The 21,858-nt window shown below is 41.8% G+C and overlaps 2 protein-coding genes across 6 annotated transcripts in view; both read right to left on the bottom strand.

Annotated features, from left to right (window-relative positions):
* Positions 1-1,655: 1,655 nt before the first annotated feature.
* Gp5 (glycoprotein V platelet) lies at positions 1,656-8,346 on the bottom strand. The gene has a single exon (XM_050159699.1). The coding sequence runs from the start codon at positions 5,827-5,829 to the stop codon at positions 4,126-4,128; it is 1,704 nt and encodes a 567-aa protein (XP_050015656.1). The 5' UTR covers positions 5,830-8,346; the 3' UTR covers positions 1,656-4,125.
* A 544-nt stretch (positions 8,347-8,890) lies between these two features.
* The window catches only part of Atp13a3 (ATPase 13A3), an 80,269-nt gene continuing 67,301 nt past the window's right edge, over positions 8,891-21,858 (bottom strand). For 4 of the 5 annotated variants that reach the window (XM_050159764.1, XM_050159762.1, XM_050159763.1 and 1 more), the window contains 3 exons: positions 19,527-19,607; positions 18,593-18,682; positions 8,891-12,386 (listed from right to left, as the gene is read on the bottom strand). In XM_050159764.1, coding sequence (XP_050015721.1) covers positions 12,189-12,386; positions 18,593-18,682; positions 19,527-19,607 — 369 coding nt within the window. In that variant the 3' untranslated portion in view covers positions 8,891-12,188. The remainder of the gene's footprint in view (positions 12,387-18,592; positions 18,683-19,526; positions 19,608-21,858) is intronic. The other variant, XM_050159765.1, reaches the window with a different exon arrangement.

The raw sequence follows: 21,858 nt of genomic DNA on the forward strand, positions 1-21,858 counted from the left end.
GGTGGTCAGATCCGGACATGTCCATACAAGTAACACTAAACAGAGGCACACACACGCGCGCACACACACACACACACACACACTTAAAGAAGATGTCATGATTTTGGGAGGGATCCAGAAAGGCACAGGAGGAGCTGGAGGAGGGAGGAGTGGTGTGGATGAAGTTCTTAGAAAGAAGAATAGCGAACAAAACCAGCTTGCTATCCGAGTGGCCGAAAACAAACCTTGCCCTCAAAGACTCCTTCACATGTGCACAGAGCTCCCAAAGTCAGTTATTTTTCTTGCTTCAGTTTTAAAATATGGAGTAAAATAGCCAAGGGTTCGAGAGGAATAAAAAAATATAAGTTTAAAGGATCTTTTAAAGCTCGAAACTGATAAGCGTTCAGAGCCTGAGAAAACTTGAAAATGCAGGCATAAACATTTATAAAATCATCTACCATTTGACCATACCAAAGGAGAAAGACTAAAGCATCTTGGTAGACGTGACAAAATCTGCTAAAATTCAACATCCTCTCATGATTTAAAAGTACTCAGCAAACCAGAGCTTGAAAGGACCCATTTACAGAGAAGAACGTCAGTCAGGAAATTAAGATGCAGTTTGGGGCCACTTACTGTGAAGATGATAGCTATTGGTTAGCCAGTGCAGACAAGGTTTTTAAATGTAAAAATAAGTAAATGTTGAGTATAAAGTTTTAATAAGAAGCAGCAGTTGTTGGGGTTATTGCCAGCCATAAAATAGTCATGTGTAAGGGATGGGGTCATAGGTCAGTGGTGGAGACCTCGCCTAGCATGTACAAGGTTCTGAGATCTGACAGGAACCTCGAAGAAAAAATAAATGACAATACCACACACAAACAACAAAAACAGGACAAAACCAATAAAAGCCATAATTGAAAGAAGATATTTACAACACATGCATCTTATAGAAGATTAGTGTCCACATGTAAAAAAAATTCATGGAAATCAATAAGAAAAAGACAAAATGAGTCAGTGTAAATTGATCAGTGTGTGTGCAGATCATTTCCAGAAAAAGAAATCTCAAGTGTTTAAAAAACATTTTAAGATAACTGAATTTCATTACTTGCCAGGAAACCAAGATCAAGCAGCAACGAGAAACTATTTTAGGGTCATGGAAGTGACTCGGTGGTAAAGAGGCTTGCCCAGTGATCCCTAAAACCCACATAAAGGCGGAAGGAGAGAACAGATTCCGCAAACTGTCCTCAGACCTCCACATGCACACAGTGGCATGCACATGGGAACACACACACACATACATACACACACACGAGCACACACTGAGATAATACACTTCTAAAGAAGCTATTTTATACCTACCAGATTCACTAAAATATAAAAAATCTGACATTAACATGAGCTGCAGGGTATAACCACTATAAAAGAAAGGGAGGGAGAGAGAGAAGAAGAGGTAGTCAAGTGAGTTGGTGTATATACCTTAATCCCAATGCTGGGTAGGCAAGTGGACCCCTAGGAGTTCAAGGCTAGCCTGATCTACACAGTGATCTACACTAGTTCAGGAAAAGCTGAAGACCATTGTATGTAGGTTAGCATCGTTAAGGTAAAAACTGAAAACACATAGAAGGATGAAAACACATTTATTAAGTAACTTTATTGCTTGATAAAGAGAAAAGGGAATAAAGTCGAGGAAGCGATTACACAGGGCTTCCAACATAATCTGTTGGTTTTGACACTGTTTAAAAATTGAATCAAGTGCTAGGCAGTGCTGACGCACGTCTTTAATCCCAGCACTCAGGAGGCAGACGCAGGCAGATCTCTGTGAGTTTGAGGCCATTCAAAGAGAGAAGTCTGAATACGTCATGAAGCTGGCTGAAATGTCTGAAGCTGTCCTCCACACTTTGGTTCTGAATGTCCTGGAGTTGGGACAACCTCACGGCTGGTAGGACCCCAGGGAAGAACCCCGTAGAAGTGAAGGGGCATTTTGTTTCACCCCTGGCTTTGCCTCTCTACTTTCCAGAGAGCTTGGTATAGAATAGTAAATCAATTTGCCAAATGAACCACACATGAAGAGACAGGGAGACACATTAGAACACGTGGGCTCTAAACTAGCTCATCAAAACAGCTGCCACTGGGCCCCAGAGACCAACCCACTGTCTTTATCTATTACCTCAAAGCAGGGACAACTCTTACCCTCATCCTACAGGTGAACAAAACAGGCTTCATGGGAGAAAGCGTGCCCCAGAGAATAGTGGTTAGAGAGTCCGCATTTCACACACACACACACACACACACACACACTTCTGGATTTTTAAGTTAGAAGTGGCTCCGGTACCCTAAATTAACACACAGGACCAGACTGAGGGTGGTGGTTCCCAGCACCCGAGAAGCAACACATACAGGAAGCACACAGTGAGAAAAAGGGAGGGCGTCACCAAGGAGGCGATAGTTGAAGCTGGTGTTGAAGAAGTACATGCAGACAGATTTCAGGATCCAGCTCTTTCTCCACCACGAGCCCTGATGGCATTGGGAGGATCCACGGCTGTGGCCTGTGAGCAGAACCCAAGCGCACAGGACTGAGATCACAGATACAGACAGATAGATATAACTGGTTTGGATATAACCTTCTGTTTGAGAAAGTTTACTCTTTTATATACAGAGGGGGTAAATATCTTCTTTAAAAATCATGATGCCTGCTGAGTGTGGCAGCCCAAGCCCTATAACCCCAGAGCTCAGACAGGATGATCTCAAGTTCAGAAGCAGCCTGGGCTGCAGGGTTACACAGTGTCTCAGAAATAAAGAGGGTGTGGGACGAGAATGGAACTGTATACTCTTTAGTAGGGACTATGGTTCCTGGAGCAGTTTCTGTACGCAGGGCACTGGGTTAAGTCTTTGTGGGTTTTATTACCTTTAAGTCTCACACCAGCCCTGTGAGGCTGGCACTGTTTTGTCCCCTTTCAGGGATGAGGAAACCCAGGCTTACAAAATGTGTGTACAAAGTCCTCAGGGGTTAGTACACGGGGACACCGAGACAGAAGCTGCAGTTGTCAGTTCCCAGTGCATGTGTTTAACCACTGCCTCTCCCAAGCACAGACAGCCAATTAAGGCAACAAGGGTTTAATTGCTCTCAATTGGAAGGATAAATGAGAATGTGCTACAAGCACTGTCCGTGGAAACCAAGCTATCATTACGTTCATGAGCACCTATCTATCACACGGGCACAGCTCCATAAATGCTTGTGAAATGAGGTGGCGTTTACCTCTAGGAAATGGGAACCAAATGACACATTTCCCTGGTGCAAAGCAATGGAAACTCCCAGGAGGCCAATGGGACACACGGAGCAGCTCCCCAAGCTTCCTGGCACATGGCTTCTCCAGATGAGTTCCGGAACCCCTCAACCAGGCTTTGGCTCCTGTGGAGGGAGCCCTGTTTCCGAGCAAGCCTAATCTGTGATGGACTGAGCCAGGACACACGGGAGCTTCCAACCCCATATCAGTGGCAAATGCCATTCCAGTCAGGTCAGGAGTGGGTGCCGGGAAGTGGCCCTTGTCCCTGGGGGTGGGGATGGGAGCTCCTGTGTGTTCTAGCTCAGCCCATCACAGAAGAGGCTTACCCTAAAATTCGTTGCTGGATCAGAACCCAGGGCCCTCCTAAACAGTCCTCACAATAAACCCGAAATGAAAACAAAAAAGAACGGACATGAATCTCCTTTCAAGTAGAAAGAGACAAAAAGACTCCAGCTTTCTCCTTGGAAAAGTCATCAATTCTGGGATCTAGGGTTCGTTTTATGCAGGTGTTCCATCAGTAAATGTTACCCAACCCTTGCCGGGTGCAGGAAAGGTCTTGCCCACCTAGGAGTGTCCTCAAACCCAGAAACTAAGAAAGCGCCGCAGGGTGGGATCGGATGAGTCAAACACAAGCCAAGTTTCCTACCCCCACCCCGAAGCTAACAACAGAGAAGGGAACTAAATGAGAACAGGCTAGCAAGCGTAGCGATTTACAAAAGGCACATCTTAGGAGAGGGGAACAGAAGAAACAAACACCGAGAGAAGCAGGGGAGAGAAGAGAGGGCGTGGGAAAAGGCGGAAGGGCGCAGCATCCTGACTGGATTCTCCCTGGGGCCCCGTCCACACTACTCTGGTCACGTTTTAATTAGTTACATGAATTTTCCATTGCCTTAAACAAGAGCTTCTCTCTGATTAATGTTCGAAACAGCTGGCCGATTTTAATCATGACAAACACGATGATCCCGGCTATGATGGCCTGAGCTACTAAAAGCAGAACACAAAGACCCCAGTAGAGGCTGTGATCGGAACCTTCATCCTTGGCCACCAGTTGGACCCACGCGCGGGACTGCGAGCTGTGAGGCAGCTGGGACGGGGCGGGGGCTTCCAGGGTGTTCTCGGCTAGAGGGTTGAGAGGCAGGCGTCGAGGGTGCGGACACCATGGGTCACCCTGCAGTAGGTCCCAGAACGACAGGCCCGCGCGTGACTCCGGGCCATGGCACTGCGGGGGTTCGGCTCGGCTCAGGAGGTCTTGATGATGCCGCAGCCACTGGAGGAAGGGCCACAGACCACAATCGCAGAGCCAGGGGTTGTGACCCAGCAGGGCCTGAGTCAGCTGGGGCAGGGCCGCGAACACATCTCCAGGCAGCATCTCCAGCTGGTTGTACTCCAGCTGCACGGTCTCCAGGCTGCTGAGGTTGAGGAAGAGCGCGCGGGGCAGGGCCCGCAGCTGGTTGTGGCGCAGCGACACCTGGCGTAGGCGGCCGAGATCGCGCAGCACATCGTCCGGGAGCTCGGTCAGGGCGTTAGAGTGCAGGGCGAGCACGCGCAGCTCAGCCAGACCCTGGAACGCGCCGCGCGGGAGCGCGCTCAGGCGCGGGTTCCGCGTCACCCCCAGCGTCTGCAGGCCGCTCAGGTTGCGGAAGAAGGCGGCGGGCAGCGTGCGCAGCTGGGTGCCGTTCAGCCACAGCTCCCGCAGACCGGCCATCTCCCCGAACAGCACCTCCGGCAGCTCCTCCAGAGGGTTCTCGAACAGGGTCAGCCAAGTCACGCGGCTGGTATTAAGGAAGAGCGCGTGTGGCAGAGAAACCAGGCGGTTTCTGGACAGAGTCAAGGAACCCAAGTTTCCGAGGCTGTCGAAGGCACCGGGTGCGACAGAATGGAGGTGATTCCGGTCCAATCTCAGCACAGTCAGGGCGCCCAGGTTATCCAGAAGCCCCGAATCCACAGACGCAAGCTGGTTTGAGTAGAGCAGCAGTGTCTCTAGTTTAACCTGCGCCCCAAGCAATCCCTTGGGCAGGTGGGTCAGGTTGTTTCCAGATAAGTCCAACACCTTCAGCTTCCGCAGGCTCGTGAAAAGGTTAGCAGGAAGAAAAGAGAGCTGATTCTGGTTCAAACAGAGCTCCTGCAGGTTAAGCAGGTTCTGAAACAGGTTTTGGTCAAGGTCCCTTAGTGAATTGTGGTCCAAGAACAACTGTTCCAAGAGCACCATCTTATCCAGGAGCGCGCCTGGAAGATGAGAGATTCTGTTGCGCGTCAACCTGAGGGTTTTTAGTTTTATCAGGTCATTGAAGGTGCCGGGGTCGATGGCGGAAACGTGGCTGTTTGAGAGCATCAGGCGCTGCAGGACTGTCATGCCACTGAAGCTGTGGTTCCGCAAAACGCCCTGATCCATTCGGAAGAATACCATGTGTGTGAGGTTCCTGGGCAGACCCAGCGAGGCGATGCTAGCCACGCTGCCGCCCGAGCACTGCACCGCATCGCGGACCTCACACTTGCAGGATTTAGGGCAGGGGAAGGTCTGGGTACGCACGAGTGCGAGCACCGTGCACAACAGGGCGCTCCTTAGCATGTCTGAAAGGCAATGACACAAGGATCAGATCAGATCTCGGAGTCCCGCATCTGCTGCAAGCAAAGCTCTTTGGCCAGCATTCTCACTGCCTTGGAATGTTGCCCAGATACAACCAAACCTCCCTTCACTCTTGTAATTACAAGGGCCGATTAAAAACTAAACTACTTTTCTATTCAGTTTATGTGGGTGCTGGAGATTCTAGCTCATGCTTGCCGGGCACATATTCTTACCTACCGAGCATCTCCCCAGTTCTCGGTTTAGAGCACTGGAATTTGGACATCTTCAAGCTACAGAGAGAATACCTTAAACCCTTTAGGAAATGAATTAAAATTCTCTCGGTCATGTTCAGTCATCACAAAGTAGTATCTGCTGGGAAGACTGGCTGTGCTACTGAGTCTACTGACTTAAGCAGGGCTGGCTCTACCCAACAACCAGGAAGGGAACAGCAAGACCCACTCCATTCATTTTCTTACAACCAAAAACACCCAACAACACAGTACATTTTCCTTTAACCTCCAAGCACAGTGGAGCAGGTGATAATGCCCGAGGCTTTATGCTATGCGTCTCTGCGCTTTGCTCTGTTAGCAGTAGGCATGAGGAGGGCGGTGTGCTGAGCGCTTCAACACACGAAGTTACTTAAGTCACATAGATAGAATTTGAAGATGGTCTTTCTGACGCACACATTATTTTAATAATGAGCTGTTTGCTTCTAAGCCAAGCGGCTTAATGAAAATTACTCTGGACACTGAATTAACTGGAACACACAGCAATACTATTTACCCAATGTTTCCCAAGGAAAAATCTGTACCAGATCCCCTTTTGCCCCATACGAACTGGACCCTGTAATTACATAACTAATTTAAAGAACATTTGGCCTTACCTGAAGTGGCTCTGTCCCCTGGACTGACTGAAATGCTGCTTACAGCTGGGCCTGTGACTCGGCACTTCACAGAGGAAGAGGGAGTCTTCCTGCATCCTGAGGATAAAGACCTTGCCAGAAAAAAAAGTCAAGGAAAAGACTATCTCAAGAAGGCATATTCTAGGTTTTAATGACAAGAACTTTCAAACTGTGAGAGCCCATGTTAAAGAATCCTACTGCTGAAGCTACATCTGGTAGAAGGCAGAATTTTCCCCATAAATGGCAAGCTAAGACTAGTAAGAAAGTTTGGGGATGTATGGATCACTGCAGCAGTCACACCAATAGATTATACACACATACATTTACTTGATGTGTATGAGCATGGGTGCATATTGCCACAGCCCCACTTCTGTCAGAAAACATAGTTCTCTGCTTCCACCATGTGGGTTCCAAGGACTTGAACTCCTGCCATCAAGCCTAGAGGCACCTTTACCTGCTGAGCCATCTCCTTTGCCCAACGTTTTATTTTTTAAAATAAGGCTCATGTCACACCCCCCCCCCTTGATGACTAGTCTAGCCATCGCCAAGCATGTTTACTAATGGCCTTGTTCAAGAGTTCATGTTCAGCATACTGTTAACGTCCAACTGCCCACCACAGTGTACGTATGCTCACACCTCTTGCTTAGGCTTGAATTCTTTCGATCTTTGTCATTCATAGTTTACATGAACGCCTATCCCTCACCTGGCACAGCTCAGGCCCAACCTAAAGAGAGCAAAACAGCACAGCAGTGCACCAACCTATTGTCTCAAATGGGTTTGAACTTTGCGTTTCTGTTTATGATGAACTTGACCTCTTATTTTACAATGAAGCCCTGTGCTCCAGCTTTTGAGAAAATTGGGTTTGCCTTTCCACACATCTATTTTTCCTCTTTGAGACAGTCTTGCTATGTAGCCCAGGCTAGCTTCAAATTTATAATCTGTCCTCAGTGTTCCGAATTTTGGGATCACAGAGAATGTACCATGATACCCAGCTGTTTCCAATTTTGTATATGCAGACATTCTTAATAATACTAACCCATTGTCAAGTCAAGGCAGAATAATACCCCCCACCAGTTAATGCTCTAATGCCCGTTTCCTTAGCATTCAGATCTCTAGGAGATAAGCAGGTTCCTTTGTATGTACCTAAGAGGCAGAGTTACTTTAAATGTACTTATATCACTAATTTCCATTTTAAACAAAGTTCATGATTCTTCAACTGATTTAGAAACAAAGATCCAAGGTTTAGGGAGACAGCGCCGTCAGCAAAATGCTTGCCTTACAAACATAAAGACTCAATACATTCCAAGAACTCACAGAAGCCAGGCATGGTAGTCAGAGATCCCTGGAGCATGTTGGTCAGCCATATACTGGTAAGCAGACCTTACCTCAAGACACCCATTATATATACAACACTAAGCTGAGATTATAGAAGGGGGAGTGGTTAAGAAGTGCTTCCTACAGCTGGGAAAGAAGCCCCCTCGATGTATACAAGCACACAGACTGTTGTCCCCCTCTCCCCCTCCTGTGGTAGAGATTGAGCTCAGGACTTTGTATGGGCCAGGCAGGGCAAAGCCTTCTACCACTGACTGAGCTAAGTGTATTCAAGCCCTGCAATGGACTTTTAAACTGGAACCACCTAGTTCTAGTTCTGAATTACAGGGCCAAAATAATGCCTTTTTAGGTCTGATGGGTTCCTCTAGTTCTCCCCAAGAGAAGCAACTCTAGAGCCCCAAACTGCCATCCTAATTGCAATCTGCAGTCAGCCCTTCCCCAAACCAGCCTTCCTCTCTACCACCCACTCGGGTAATTGAAGTCAACACAGTTGCTTCTCTGGAATCCGGATCCTTGTTTTTCCTCAAGGGCTCTTTTGGCTGCCCAAGGCACACTACACCGACTACTGACAGATTGTGTCTCTAGCATTATTTTCAGCATTTCCCTCCCATCCCCTGATGTTTACCACGCGAATCTATATTTTGTGTAACTGCTGCAACTTCCCTAAAGCACAGGCCAAAGGGTCACATGGAAACACTATACTGTAATTCCAGATCAGGGAAAAAAAGAAAAAAGAAGAAAAAGAAACTAAGTAATGGGTCCTGAGAGAGCTGCATTTACATACTAAAAGAAGAAAAATCAAAACAAGTATGTAAAAAAACCAGAAAAATCTAATTTATTAAAATTTTTATTTTGAATAGCTTCAATCAAAAAGATTTCTTAAGGTTATTTACAATGCTGAATGTACAATTGTGAATATCTACCTTTCTGACATCAGGGTACCATTCTTGAGCAGCAATACAATTTTAAAAATATAAAGATGTGGTATCATTCTGATATATAAAGTTACTTAAAAAATTCACGGTCTTAGGGAGTTCACAAATCATAACAGGAAGTAACTTTTATTAATTTCATGTGCACATAATTACCAAATTGTAATACATTAAAAATACATGTAAATGTCCAGACTGTACAAAAGTTAATACCCTATCTCGTTAAAAGTTCCCAGTAACCTCCCACCATAAATATGCAAAACCCTTTTCTTAGACACATCAAATCTGCATGCATAAAATTAGATGTTGCTCCTCACTGCATGAGCTTTTGCTGCTTTTGGAACAGGTTTTACATATGTGTATTATATATTATATATTATATGTGGCATATAATATATAATACACATCTAAACATATGTGTATTATGTATATTATATATATGTGGCATATAATATATATAATATATAATACACATCTATATATATATATGACACATTATTTACCATGCCTTTGAAACTGTGCAGAACTTTCATCAACATGGGAAACAAAATAAATAGTGTAAAAACAGTAACAGGTTCACTTAAATGCAAGTGCAATTTGGAAATCTTCCAAATCTCAGGCTTATAAAACTTATAAAAGTACTGCTTTATTGTTGGTTTTTCCACTCTCACTCAAGCACTATTTGCAGCATTGCTATACAGCAGTTGGTGCTAGAAGATAGAAAACAGTTACCACTATTTGTTTATATTTGATGGAGGAAAACAACTTTAAACAACCCTGAGGGAGACCCACATTAAAAAATCTTATTTATTTAAAAAGTTAAAAAGTTACATATCATTATTTAACAATTACTTTCCTGGACATTTCTGTCCTTTAAGTATGTGCATAAATAAAATTTAAATCAGCAATATTATCAATCTTAATACATCAAAATAATATATGTACAGATTTTAAAATTTAGGTCTGTATATACTCAAATAATTTAATGTAAAATCCAGGACCCAAATCTCTATGTGACGGTGACCTACAGAAGACTCCGTCTACCTACGGTACTAAGCAGGACCCATGTCTGAACTCAGACATTCCGCAAACAATATTCTCACTGGAACAACCTACCCTGTCTATGTTCAAATCTAACTTCCTACAAATGCTTTCTCTCACCTACATAAAACCTTGTTTCTTTTGTGAACAACATGGACAGATGAAATATAAACCCTTATCAACTCTAAATATTAAAAAGGGTATGTGTCAAAAATAGCCTTTTATGACCATTCTCTTGAGGGTGTTAAATACAATTGATATTGGGTTTCTAAGCTGCAGCTAGAAATTAATTATATGCTTCTGCATTTAAACCAAAAAAAAAAAAATAAGACAACAATTCAGGAAAATCACTAAGAATAATATGAGCATTATTTGAAATGAATATGGACAATATAAAACAACAGAGAATAAGTAATTATAGAAAATAGTGCTAATTCACAGCTCAAGAGGTCTAAGATGCATAGCTTCATAGAATCATTCATGGGACAATTGTTCTTATCATCTAACATATAGTAATATCATACATTTTGTTGGAAAAATTCGATTATGTGTTTTGTAAGAATCACTAGTGGCAATAGCAGTAACAGTGATCCTGAGAATAATTTACATTTTTTTTTCTTTTTTTCTACAATTATCAAACATCATTCAGGTCTCTGCAAACATAAAAAATAAGAAAAAAAAATGGTTCCAGAAATCTGGGTAACATCTGGTAAACTGGTAAGTATGTACTGGGACAGTATGATCAACTACGACTGGAAAATGTAACATGTGGTTAGCTAAGAAAGAACATAGAATAACCTCGCACTGCTTCACTAATTCAGGGTCCATTTTTATAGCAATGCCAGCTCCCCAAGTTCATCATAACTGTGGGCACTGCCAAACTCCCAAGTCCTACCTAGGAAGGCATTGTGGAAGTTCCTTGAGAACTGAACATTAATCAGATAAAACACAAGCGTGAAAAATGCTTTCTACATTTCTTTTGGCTCAATAAATGTGTATACTTTATTTTCTCAAGCTCACTTGTAACAAAACAGGTATGTGCTGACCTCTGGTGCCACCTAATGGCATAAAACAAGCTCTACTCAAGTTCACATTGCTTTGTAAAAGCCAAACTCAGTGTTCACTATTCCTTTAAGCCTCATTATCCAGAGAGCCATACCATATACCAAGGTTAAGCACTAACTCAAAAACCAAACCAACAACAACCACCAAACCAAACAAATTTATCCTATTCCTTTAGGTTAAAAAAAGAGAGCAAGCATTTAAAAATGATAGAAATCATGAAAGAAAAACAAACAGCGGGTAGGAAGAGATGCGAGGTCTACCACCAAGGGAAAGGATCATCTCTCTCTGCATGCATGTATTTTGAGACAGGGCTTTACTAGCTACTCTAGGCTATCCTTGGACTAAGGACACTCCTCCTGCCTCAGCCTCCTGTGCAGGAGTACAGGCCTGTACCACCATGCCTGACTCAGAAATAAATCTTTTCTAGTGAAAAAGAACGTTTTTAATGAGGCCAACTGGGCTGTTGATGTCAGACACGGCATGAGACCCACAAATGTTACAAAAGCTATCAAGACAGCAGTGAAGCACCTTGCTGGCTAGAAAGTGACACCTGGCAGTCTACACACAGAATATAAAACCAGAAATGGAAGTTACCTGAGATGCTCTACCAACAATAACAAACAAACTCACTCCTTCAGAAACTGGTATATGTTTAACATAGAATTCTTTGGGAGAAACACTGGAATCAAAACAGACTTCCAACCTATTTTCACTGAAGGCTAATCACAATTAACAACCATAAATTTTTAACAGTCCCAATTTAGGGTCTATATATATATATATAAAAAAGGAACTAGCTAATAAAGGGTTTGTGAAAATTAAATTTAAAGAGGCAGACTAGTGTCAAAAGCTAAAAATTTAAAAAACCTAACAGCTCTCTCACACCCAATATAAAGTGTATATCATATTTAGGTTACTGCATGAAGATCTAGCCAGACTGATAGTTAATAACTGTGAGGCAAATGCCGTTTTACTGTTTTTTTTTAATCAACTACTGTCTTATGAGAGGGATATAAACTGAAGTAGTGCCATTCTGACACCTAGCATCACACCCTCCTGAATACGGTCACTCGCACAGCAGACAGTCTCTGCTATGCTATGGTGCTGATCTGACATGATCCATTCTCCTTTACTACAGCTTTGGCTTCCGTCGTGGTCTGAGGCTTAGGTGGCCATTCAGGGTCATCTCGGAGCTCCTGCGCCAGGTACATGTATTTTGCTTTTGGTGTCTTCTTTCTGCAGCTCAAGGCCCAGGACAAGCAACATTTTCCCCACCGATCCACTGACTCCTGGGAAAGGAAAAACATCCTGAGTAAGGGCTTATTTGTTAACATATGCACTGCGCATAGAACAATATGAAATAACTTCTGAATACAACAAATAACTAGGAAAAACTTTATGCAAAAAGGTCAGCTTTCAATTTAGGAACAGATTGTTTTTAAACAGGACTTTCCCCAGCTCCTTTAGTTTTGTGCACATATGTCCTTATGCTATTTAAGTAGCTTTCCCTAGCAGAAAACACCTCGTATATTATGAGTAACTTTAAACTACTCAGGAAAGATTTTTAATATTTAATTTGGAGATCCTCAAATTCTATCCCAGATTATTTTTTATATTGATACCTAGCAATCACTTTTAGAAGAAAGTGACCATTGAAAGACATCATTGTTACTGCTAATACCCTTTTCAAAAGACAAAGTCTGAGGTAAACACCAGAATCTCACTGTTACATTAAAAAAACTATTATTTAAAACCCATCTCCAGCCAGGCATGGCGGCACAAACCTGCAATCCCAGCTTGGGTGCTATGGTGGTTTGTTTTGGTCACGTTAACACAGACAGGTCAGAGTCATCGGCAAGAAGCCTCAACTGAGAAAATGCCTGTAGGCAAGTCTGTGGGCATTTTCTTGATTAAAGATTAATGTGGGAGGGACCAGATGACTGGGGGTGTTGCCACCAGAAAGCAAACTGAGCAAGCTATGGGGAACAAGGCAATAAGCAATGTTCCCCTACAGTCTCTGCTTCAGTTCCTGCCTTGGCTTCCCCTGATGATAGACTGTAACCTCTAGGTCAAATAAGCCCTTTCCACCCCAAGTTACTTTTGGTCATGGTATTTATCACAGCAATAAAAACCCAACTCAACACAACTACATAGTAATTCTGTTAAAAAACAAAACAAAACAAGTAACGCCATACACTCAATGATATAAAACTGCTTTCTCCCAGTAAGTTCCCCTTAGTGCTCCACAATGGGAAGAAGATGCACAGTGAGAGCCGGGCTGCAGAGATGGCTCAGTGATAAGAGAACCAACTGCTCTTTCAGAGGACTTGAGTTCAATTCCCAGCACACACACACGGCAGCTCACAACCACCTGTAACTTCAGCTCCAGGAGCTCTAATGCCCTCTTCTGTCCTCCGCAGGCACTGTACATAGATGCACATATACTACACATGTAGGCAAAATACAAATTCATAAAATAAAACTAAATTGAAACCACTGTGATCAATCGTGACATTACTGATGAATATGACCTTAGATAAATAATCCTTCGAGAACAGGAAGACAAAGTTCTTGCAGGAAAATAAACTCAACAGAATAGTTCTAAGCGAAGTTTGAAATAAATCTAAATGACTATTTCACCTCTGAAAACAGCCCATAAATTACTTGGTTACTGCTTCTTTCAAATAAAATTTATATCGCAGTTATCCTTTTGCCAACCAATAAATAACCCAGCCCACACTAAGCTCTAACCTCAATGGAAGCAATCCTACAAAATGGAAATACAACAGATGAACATTCTAATGTGAACATCCACCGTACCTACAGTCAAGAAAGGCAAATGTGTTATGATACATAGTTGAAACACACTTCTTAATTGGCCAACAGGACCCAAGCATGTATAGAACCTATAATCCTAGTTAGTACTAGGGAGGCCAAGGCAGGAAATTTTAGGGCTCATTCCAGCCTGAGCTAAACAGTAGGTCTGGGGCCAGTTTAAGCTACAAAGTGAAACCTCTATCTCAACAGATTGATCCATCAAATAATAAGGCAAGTAGTAGCCAATGGGAAGAACCAAAAGTACTTCAAAATAAAAGCACTGAAAACTGTTATTCCCAGTACTTTTCTCACTTTAGTAAGACAACCATCAGGAACCCTGCCTCTCTTTTTCAGTATGTAAATAAAACTGAGCTGCATCACTCCCAAGGACTTAAAGGCAAAACTGTAGTCACAGGTAAGTTATATTACATTCTAGGGAAAACTAAAAGATTTGAAGATGATTCATCCAGTAATCTCTATTACCACCACAATCAAAGTTATTAGCTGTGCATGGTGGCACCTGCCTATAACACCAGTATGCAGGAGGATCTTCACAAGTTTGAGGCTGGCCTGGTCTATACCAAGAGTTCAAGGCCAGCCAGTGTTATACAGTGAGAAAGACCCCCCCACATCAAAAATAAAAAAAAAAAAAAGGAAAGCCCAAGGTGGGGTGTGATATTATATTATTCTTTAAAAAAAGAATCCACTACAAATCCACCCAGTAATCACCATGCCCAGGATCCCTCAGGAGATCAAGCACCAGTTAGCAGTTTCTTTCCCAGTGTAGCTGCACCACACAACAGTCAGTCATCTGAGATAACCCTATACTACTGCATTTTACTGCTTCCCCAGTGCTTCCATTCTTCAGCCCAATTGTGGAAAAGAGCACTGTTCCTAAATATGAAAGCTGTCACTTTCACTGACAGTAGCACTGCTAAAGCGTCAGAGAAACACATCATGCTTGTCTGTGCAGACAGGAGACCTCTGAGTGGAAAGGTGATGCACAACAGGCAAAGAGCCGAGAGTAATGGAATCTAAGACACACATAGACACACACATTCCCCCTCTAAATTCACTGCTCTACACCTGTGGAAACAAAAGCAAGCAATATAATTAAAGCCAATCATAAGTGCAGTTTGCTTTTAATATTTAATATATATGCATGTATATGTATATACCCACACACATATATATTCACATCTGTTGAAAACAATGTATATTCATTGTACATCAAGTCACAAAGAATACCTGAGATTCCTCCTAGTCTACCATAATTAGAAAACATGTTTGTTCCTATAACCTTAGCTCCCCCAAATGTCAAAAAATAAATACACCACACACAAGGTTCATGAGACTGCACATAAATGTACCACACACATCTTCAAACAACAGAATTCACTGGAAGAAAATATTAAAGCTACAGTCATGACAGAAATCAGGAAAGGAAAGATGACAGCAAAGGAAGATGGTAGGGTCAATATGTGACAAAAAAGGGTATTTTGGTCATGGGACTTAGAATGAGCACTTGGATCTCCTCAACACAGTTTCAGTTCCTCAAGAAGGATAACACTGAATCCTTAGATTTAATTAATTTGGAATGGTTAACATGGTCAAAAACAGAATCTCTAAGACAAGAACAAGAACATCACTGGTCAACAAAGAAACCAGACAAATGTTTATAAAGACCTGCAGTCACAATCTTGCTTCTAAGATATTCCAAGTTGCTCATTTTAACGCCCAGATCTTTAAGGCCAGCAGTCATTTAGGAAACATTTTTTTTCCATGTATGGCATATACTGTTACTTTCATAAATCTTCCACATCAATCCTCATTATAAAACAAATATAATCCAAGCATCCTACCAATCTATCTAAATAAATTCAAATGGTATTTTCAAATAGTTTTTTTCAGTTAAGATTTTCACGAAAGAGAAAATGTAACTCAGGCATAAAACCTCAAGAGGGTCACAGTGCACAACAGCTCTAGTTCTCTCATGACTTCCAAATTCAACCACCTCAGTTTAGTGTGGGGCCTAGACTACAACCTACAGCCCTGAACTAACTCAGCAGTGCCCCTGAATATGAAAGAAAAGGGGTATTCTTTCTCTAACACTGAGAGCTGCAGTCTGGGATCTCATGGGCGTCTCTGTAAAACTGAGCACCTCCAGTTAGGCAGTGCAGAGTAAGTCTGTGGTAGAACAACAGCACACAGGCCTGCAGTAAAGCTAGTGTCACCAGCCATCTCTGCTTCCTTCTCACCTACAGTAGAGCTCTCTATCAGCATGGGCGCAGCTCTGAGGTACATAATTCTTTTTTGGCAGGAGCTGTTGTCTATGTACCAAAGGACATTTATTTAGCAGCACCAATGGCCTCTACCCATTCTCTAAGTCAATAACAACCTCTCTCCCTTATGTGTGATAACCAAAATTGTCTACAGACACTGCCATTCCCTGGCGGGGGAGGAGAGGGGGTGTTGGACAGAGTTGCCACTGAACAAGAAGCAAAGCACTTCACACAGAAGCATCACTAAAGGAAACTTAATCTTTATGCACCAAGATAAGGACTCTCCTTGTCTAAAAATATAGCTCCAAAAAGTGCTTTCTAAAACCACAGAACTGATCCAGAATGGGTCTACTTGCAGGACTTGCGGAGCTTACATGCTAATAAACTGCCCTGTTATCTTTACCTCCCAAGAACATTTTTAGAGGTAGAACTTCACATGAATAAAAACTTAAAGAATTAAGAACCATATTTACAATTTTTGAAGAGGCAGTAGTAAAGAATATATATATTTGCCATTCAAATTGTGCTTGAATAACTGGGTAGGGTGGCACTTAATCCCAGCACTCAGAAGGCAGAGAGGTTGGCAGATCTCTGAGTTCCAAGATAACCTTGGCTACATAGATAAACTGTCTCCAAAAACCAAAAGAAAAAAAAAACATTTCTAATGCAAATATTTTGTTCCTTAAATGACCCATCTTTTAAGCAAGTAAACCCCTCTTTAGAATATGCCTGTACTTCCTATTTAGAGAAGGTTAGAGATCTCTTTCTTCAGAGAAGGTTAAAAATTTATGTGTTTCCCTAAGCCTGTGCCTTTCCAACACTAATATCTCACACGAGAAGGGTGACCTGAGCCAGTCTGAGCTGAAATAATGTAGCAATAGTGAAGTCACCAAAAGAAAATACAGCTATGTCATTATCACAGAGGAGGTTCAGCTAAAGGACCTGAGCCCCACAGGTCTTTCCGGCCCTGCCCTCTACTAGTGACAAACAAGCACTGCGCTGCTTTGAGAAAAAAACTGCAGTTGACTTCAGACTCATGCTGCCACTGCACACCACTGTTATTCCACCATGCAGCACAGAGCACAAGTAGCACTCTACATCGTACACAGCAAGCCTGGAATCTAACCTGGATCTCAGGCCTGCTTAATTACAACATAAAACTCGGGAAGTCATCATTTAAGTAAAAGGTGATGAAAATGAGTTGATGCTCTAAGTCAGAAATGCCAATCCTTGAACACATATTAGCAAGGCACATCACCCATGTCATAAAGAACAATGGGTAACATTTGGAAACAGATTCTAATGTAATACAATCTGTCCTTGAACTCTCTATGATCTTTCCTTCTACCCCCACCTCTCCTGTGCTGGGACTGTGTGCTACAACTTTTGGCAAGGTGCCATGTTAAATGTTAAAGTTCTCATAGGCTATGATTAAATAACAGCAATCTACAGACTAACCTGTACATTCTATCAAAAGCTCTCGGGAGGCAGAGGCAGGTGGATCTCTGAGTTTGAGGTCAGCTTGTTCTACAAGAGCTAGTTCCAGGACAGACTACCAAGCTACAGAGAAACTCTTGTCTCTAGGGGAAAAAAAAAAGGGGGGGGGGCAGCTCTACTGTAACATCCTCACACTAGGTAACAAACTTTTCTTTCCTTTTGCCAGAGGGATCTCTGTGCTATGTGATAAATCAGTTATTCCACTCCCTTTAAAAGCACTCATCACTGCTTACACAGAAATGAGCAAATAATTTTTGAATGACTGGTACTGCTCAGGGAAAGCTAAAGGCCACATTAAATTAATGCATAGCAACTGTCAGAACAAAAACACATCATTGTCTAAGAAAAAAACAAAAATTGTTTACATGACTGTCATTTACCTTCTAATCAGACTAGTGAAAATATAATAGCATGCATATAAAGCATATAAAACATAAACTATAAATCAGACAAAAATTACAGAATTAACTCTCAGCTGGGTGGTAGTGGTGTACGCTTTTATTCCCAGCACTCATGAGGCAGTGGTAGGCAGATCTCTGGGAGTTCAAAGCCAACCTGGTCTACAAAGTGATTCCAAAACAGCCAGGGCTACACAGAGAAACCCTTCTGGGGAAAGAAAAAAATTAACTCCCATCTTTTAGAATAAGACATTCGAGTGAGCACACACACACACACATACAGAGGATTGGAATGGAAGAGACTTACGAAATTCTCAAAGTCCTAAAAAACCTCTATTAAGTATTGAGTTTTCTAGGACTCCTTACCAAAAAAGAAAAAGAAATGCCAGGCACAACAGAGGCAGCTGAAGCTGAACACACAGAATAACAGAACAAAGTACACAAGTGGGAAAGCCAGTATGTACGTGAAGAATCAACAGTAATCAACAGCTCGTTTCCAACCTGCGGTGGCTGTGTGGTGGTGAAACGATACTCTCCTTGTTTGTCTCGACTGAACACAACCTTCCAAAGGACCGTGTCAAGGAAGAAGCTCTGAGAGATATTCCAGTGAGTTAAGAATTAAAAACGCCAGGTCATTCCTTTTCAACATGCACATTTGCTAACATTCACACAATGTTGCATCATTAATATAAAAAAATGTGATTTGCTTTTCATATGGCAAACTTCAGTAAATACTACAAAAGGTTAAGTAACTTTTGTAATAAATACAAGTCATAAAATTCTTGATAAAAACAAGATTAAATTTTCTACAAATTAGGTTCTGGTCCCCAGTGCTTCCCTAAATTAACAATGTTGATGATTCATGGCCATTTTCTTAAAGAGTTACTTTTACTTAATATCTACTATTAATTCTGTCTTCATATTAATTCTGTCTACATAACTATACAAACATTTCATCAGCAACCAATACAAATAATTCTCTACATAACAAGAATAAAAGATGAACTTACACAGTAGGAAAAGAATCCTAACACAATCTTAAATGTGCTTTCTAGAATTTTTGAATAGAAAATACATTCTATAGAATGTAAAATGATCAGCTACAAATATCCATGCTCCCATCTCATCTCAATTTAAAAACCCAAGCCATTTTTCCAAGTGGCACACTCTACTTTCTGTTGGGAACACAGCTCTGTGAGCGCACAGACACCTACTCTTCTCTCTGCTCACTGCTCATTTCTGCTATCTCACTACCTAATGCCTCCTATATTCATGAATGCAATTCCATCAAATCCAGATAGAACTGCAGAAAGGTCTGATCAGGAAGTTGAAACAATCTGCCTAAAATGAGAGTGTGGGCTTCTGTATAATATTAGCTGTTCTCCCACCACTACCACCTTTAAATCACCCAAGAATCCCAAAACTGGGTGCTTACCTCAACCGTGATAGACACGAAGGCATTGATAAGAACAATGATAAGCATATGTATACGCCACTGGTATGGTACACATACAATCTAAAAGAAAAAAAATCAAGTTAGTCTTAATTGATATTATAGCATTATATCATGGTATCTGAAGTCATGCCTGTAATCCCAGTCAGTCCTTAGGAGGCAGAAAAAGGAAGATCATGAGTTCAGTTAATCCTAGATATCTTATAGGTACAAATCAGAGTGGAATACCTAAGACCTTATCTTAAAAAAAAAAAAAAAAGATCTGAATTTACCAAAACCAATGCTATGTACCTATATGTATGTATATATATATTTACATAGGTACATGTATATATACATATATAAAATGCAAATACACACTTTATCCACTTAACTTTTGGTAATACCACAAAATATGCATCTTTTCACACAATAAAACTATCTCACAATTTAAAAAGTGATTGCTCTCACCATTGAATCTTTTTTGTTTGTTTTTCAAGACAGGGTTTCTCTGTGTAGCCTTGGTTGTCCTGGAACTCACTCTGTAGACCAGGCTGGCCTCGAACTCACAGAGACCTGCCTGTCTCTGCCTCCCAAGTGCTGGGATTAAAGGTGTGCATTACCATTGCCTAGCTAGCATTAAATCTTAAGATACTCAAAAGTCTAAGATACTCTAATCTACAGTATTACAAATGTCTAACAAGTTTTGTTTTGTTTTGTTTTTTTTTTAATAAAAATCTTTCAAAAATAAGGCAGAGACACTAGAGCAATGGCTCTGTGGTTAGGAAGCATGTGCTTCTCAGCATCCAGATCTGGTAGCTACATCTGCTGGCTACCTGTTAACTCCAACATCAAGGAATTAAGTGCTGTTGTCGTCTGGCCTGTTAGGCCCTGCAATCAGCATGTACATTCCTCCAGATATACATATAGTTAAAAATAAATCTGTTTTTAAAAATGAGGTACATACTAATTTAATGCTGGTCAAATTAAGTTGACTTTCCCCTGTTCAAGCTTCTAAACAGCTAGAACTATGCCCACACACCATAGTATGTAACACCAAAATCTGATTGCTCTCTTTGACCTAAAATACCATCAATGAGTAGTTAACACTATGTAAGATGTGAAGGAGTAAGTTGACCTAATGTACTTCCTATTAACATACTACTGCTCTAGTAAAGTTTGAGATGAGAAGACTGCAAGGGATGGATGCTAGAATGCCAACCAGACCAGGGATAATGAAACAATGAAGCTCAAGAAAAAAATAGAAAAATTTTCAGAACAGGGAACAGCAAAAACAAAACCAAAACCACAAAACAAAAACACTAAGAGTGAGAGAGAGAGGCATCAAGAAGGAAAGCAGCAAGATGGAAAGAGAACACGATACATTTAGCTTTAAGCCTTAGCTTCTAGATATCGTATGTATGATGTATACACATACTTATGCACACACAACACAGGAGGTCAAAGGAGGATGTCAAGTTTCCTGTTCTATCACTCTCAAATATATGATTAGAAGCATACACAACCATATCCAGCATTTTATGTGGGTTCTGGGATTTGAACTTAGGTCCAGCAAACATTCTTGGCCCTGAGCTAATTCAACTCCAAAGTTAAGCTTTTTTTTTTTTTTTTTGGTTTTTTGAGACAGGGTTTCTCTGTAGCTTTGGAGCCTGTCCTGGCACTAGCTCTGTAGACCAGGCTGGTCTCGAACTCACAGAGATCCGCCTGCCTCTGCCTCCCAAGTGCTGGGATTAAAGGTGTGCGCCACCATCGCCCGGCCAAAGTTAAGCTTTTTACAATGCTCATTTTGGACAACTGCTATCCCTTAGTATTCAGGTCTACCACTCAATAGTCACAGCTAAACTCAGGGTATAGACTGAACAGTCTTTAACTTACTGATGCCAACTGCAGGCAAACTATTGAGTACAAGAAAGATCAGCTGAGTACTGAGTGAAAAGAAGACATGTTCAGAAAGATGGGGAATTAATGTTTAAAGATGGGTCAGAAAGAAAAGAGCCACAATGGAGGGTCACAGAGGGCAGGAAAAAGCCAAAAGGAAGAAAGCACACAACTTAAGGGGAAGATGTCTCAAAACACTAGCCTGGTTACATGGTTCAGTATTTGGGGAACTAAAGGCCGGGGGTGGGGGGAGAGGAGGGGTTAGAACAAGAAACTTCGAAGAACACACACCCATTGCACGTAACTAAGAAGGTGGTCTTGGTCAGGGTAGTTTCAGTAGCTCAGCCATGCTAGGTGGCAGAGTGTATTGAGGTGAGCAGAATATGTGTAATAACAATTAACTAAATGTCTCAATCAAACATGAACACAGTCGTGC

The sequence above is a fragment of the Alexandromys fortis genome, unplaced genomic scaffold (assembly GCF_014885135.2).
Source record: "Alexandromys fortis isolate MF-2015 unplaced genomic scaffold, M_Fortis_MF-2015_v1.1 scaffold_119, whole genome shotgun sequence".
NCBI classification, from domain to species: Eukaryota; Metazoa; Chordata; class Mammalia; order Rodentia; family Cricetidae; genus Alexandromys; species Alexandromys fortis.

Bases quoted from the DNA above. Each gene is read 5' to 3' on its own strand.
- Gp5 (XM_050159699.1), bottom strand. From the start codon at position 5,829: ATGCTAAGGAGCGCCCTGTTGTGCACGGTGCTCGCACTCGTGCGTACC.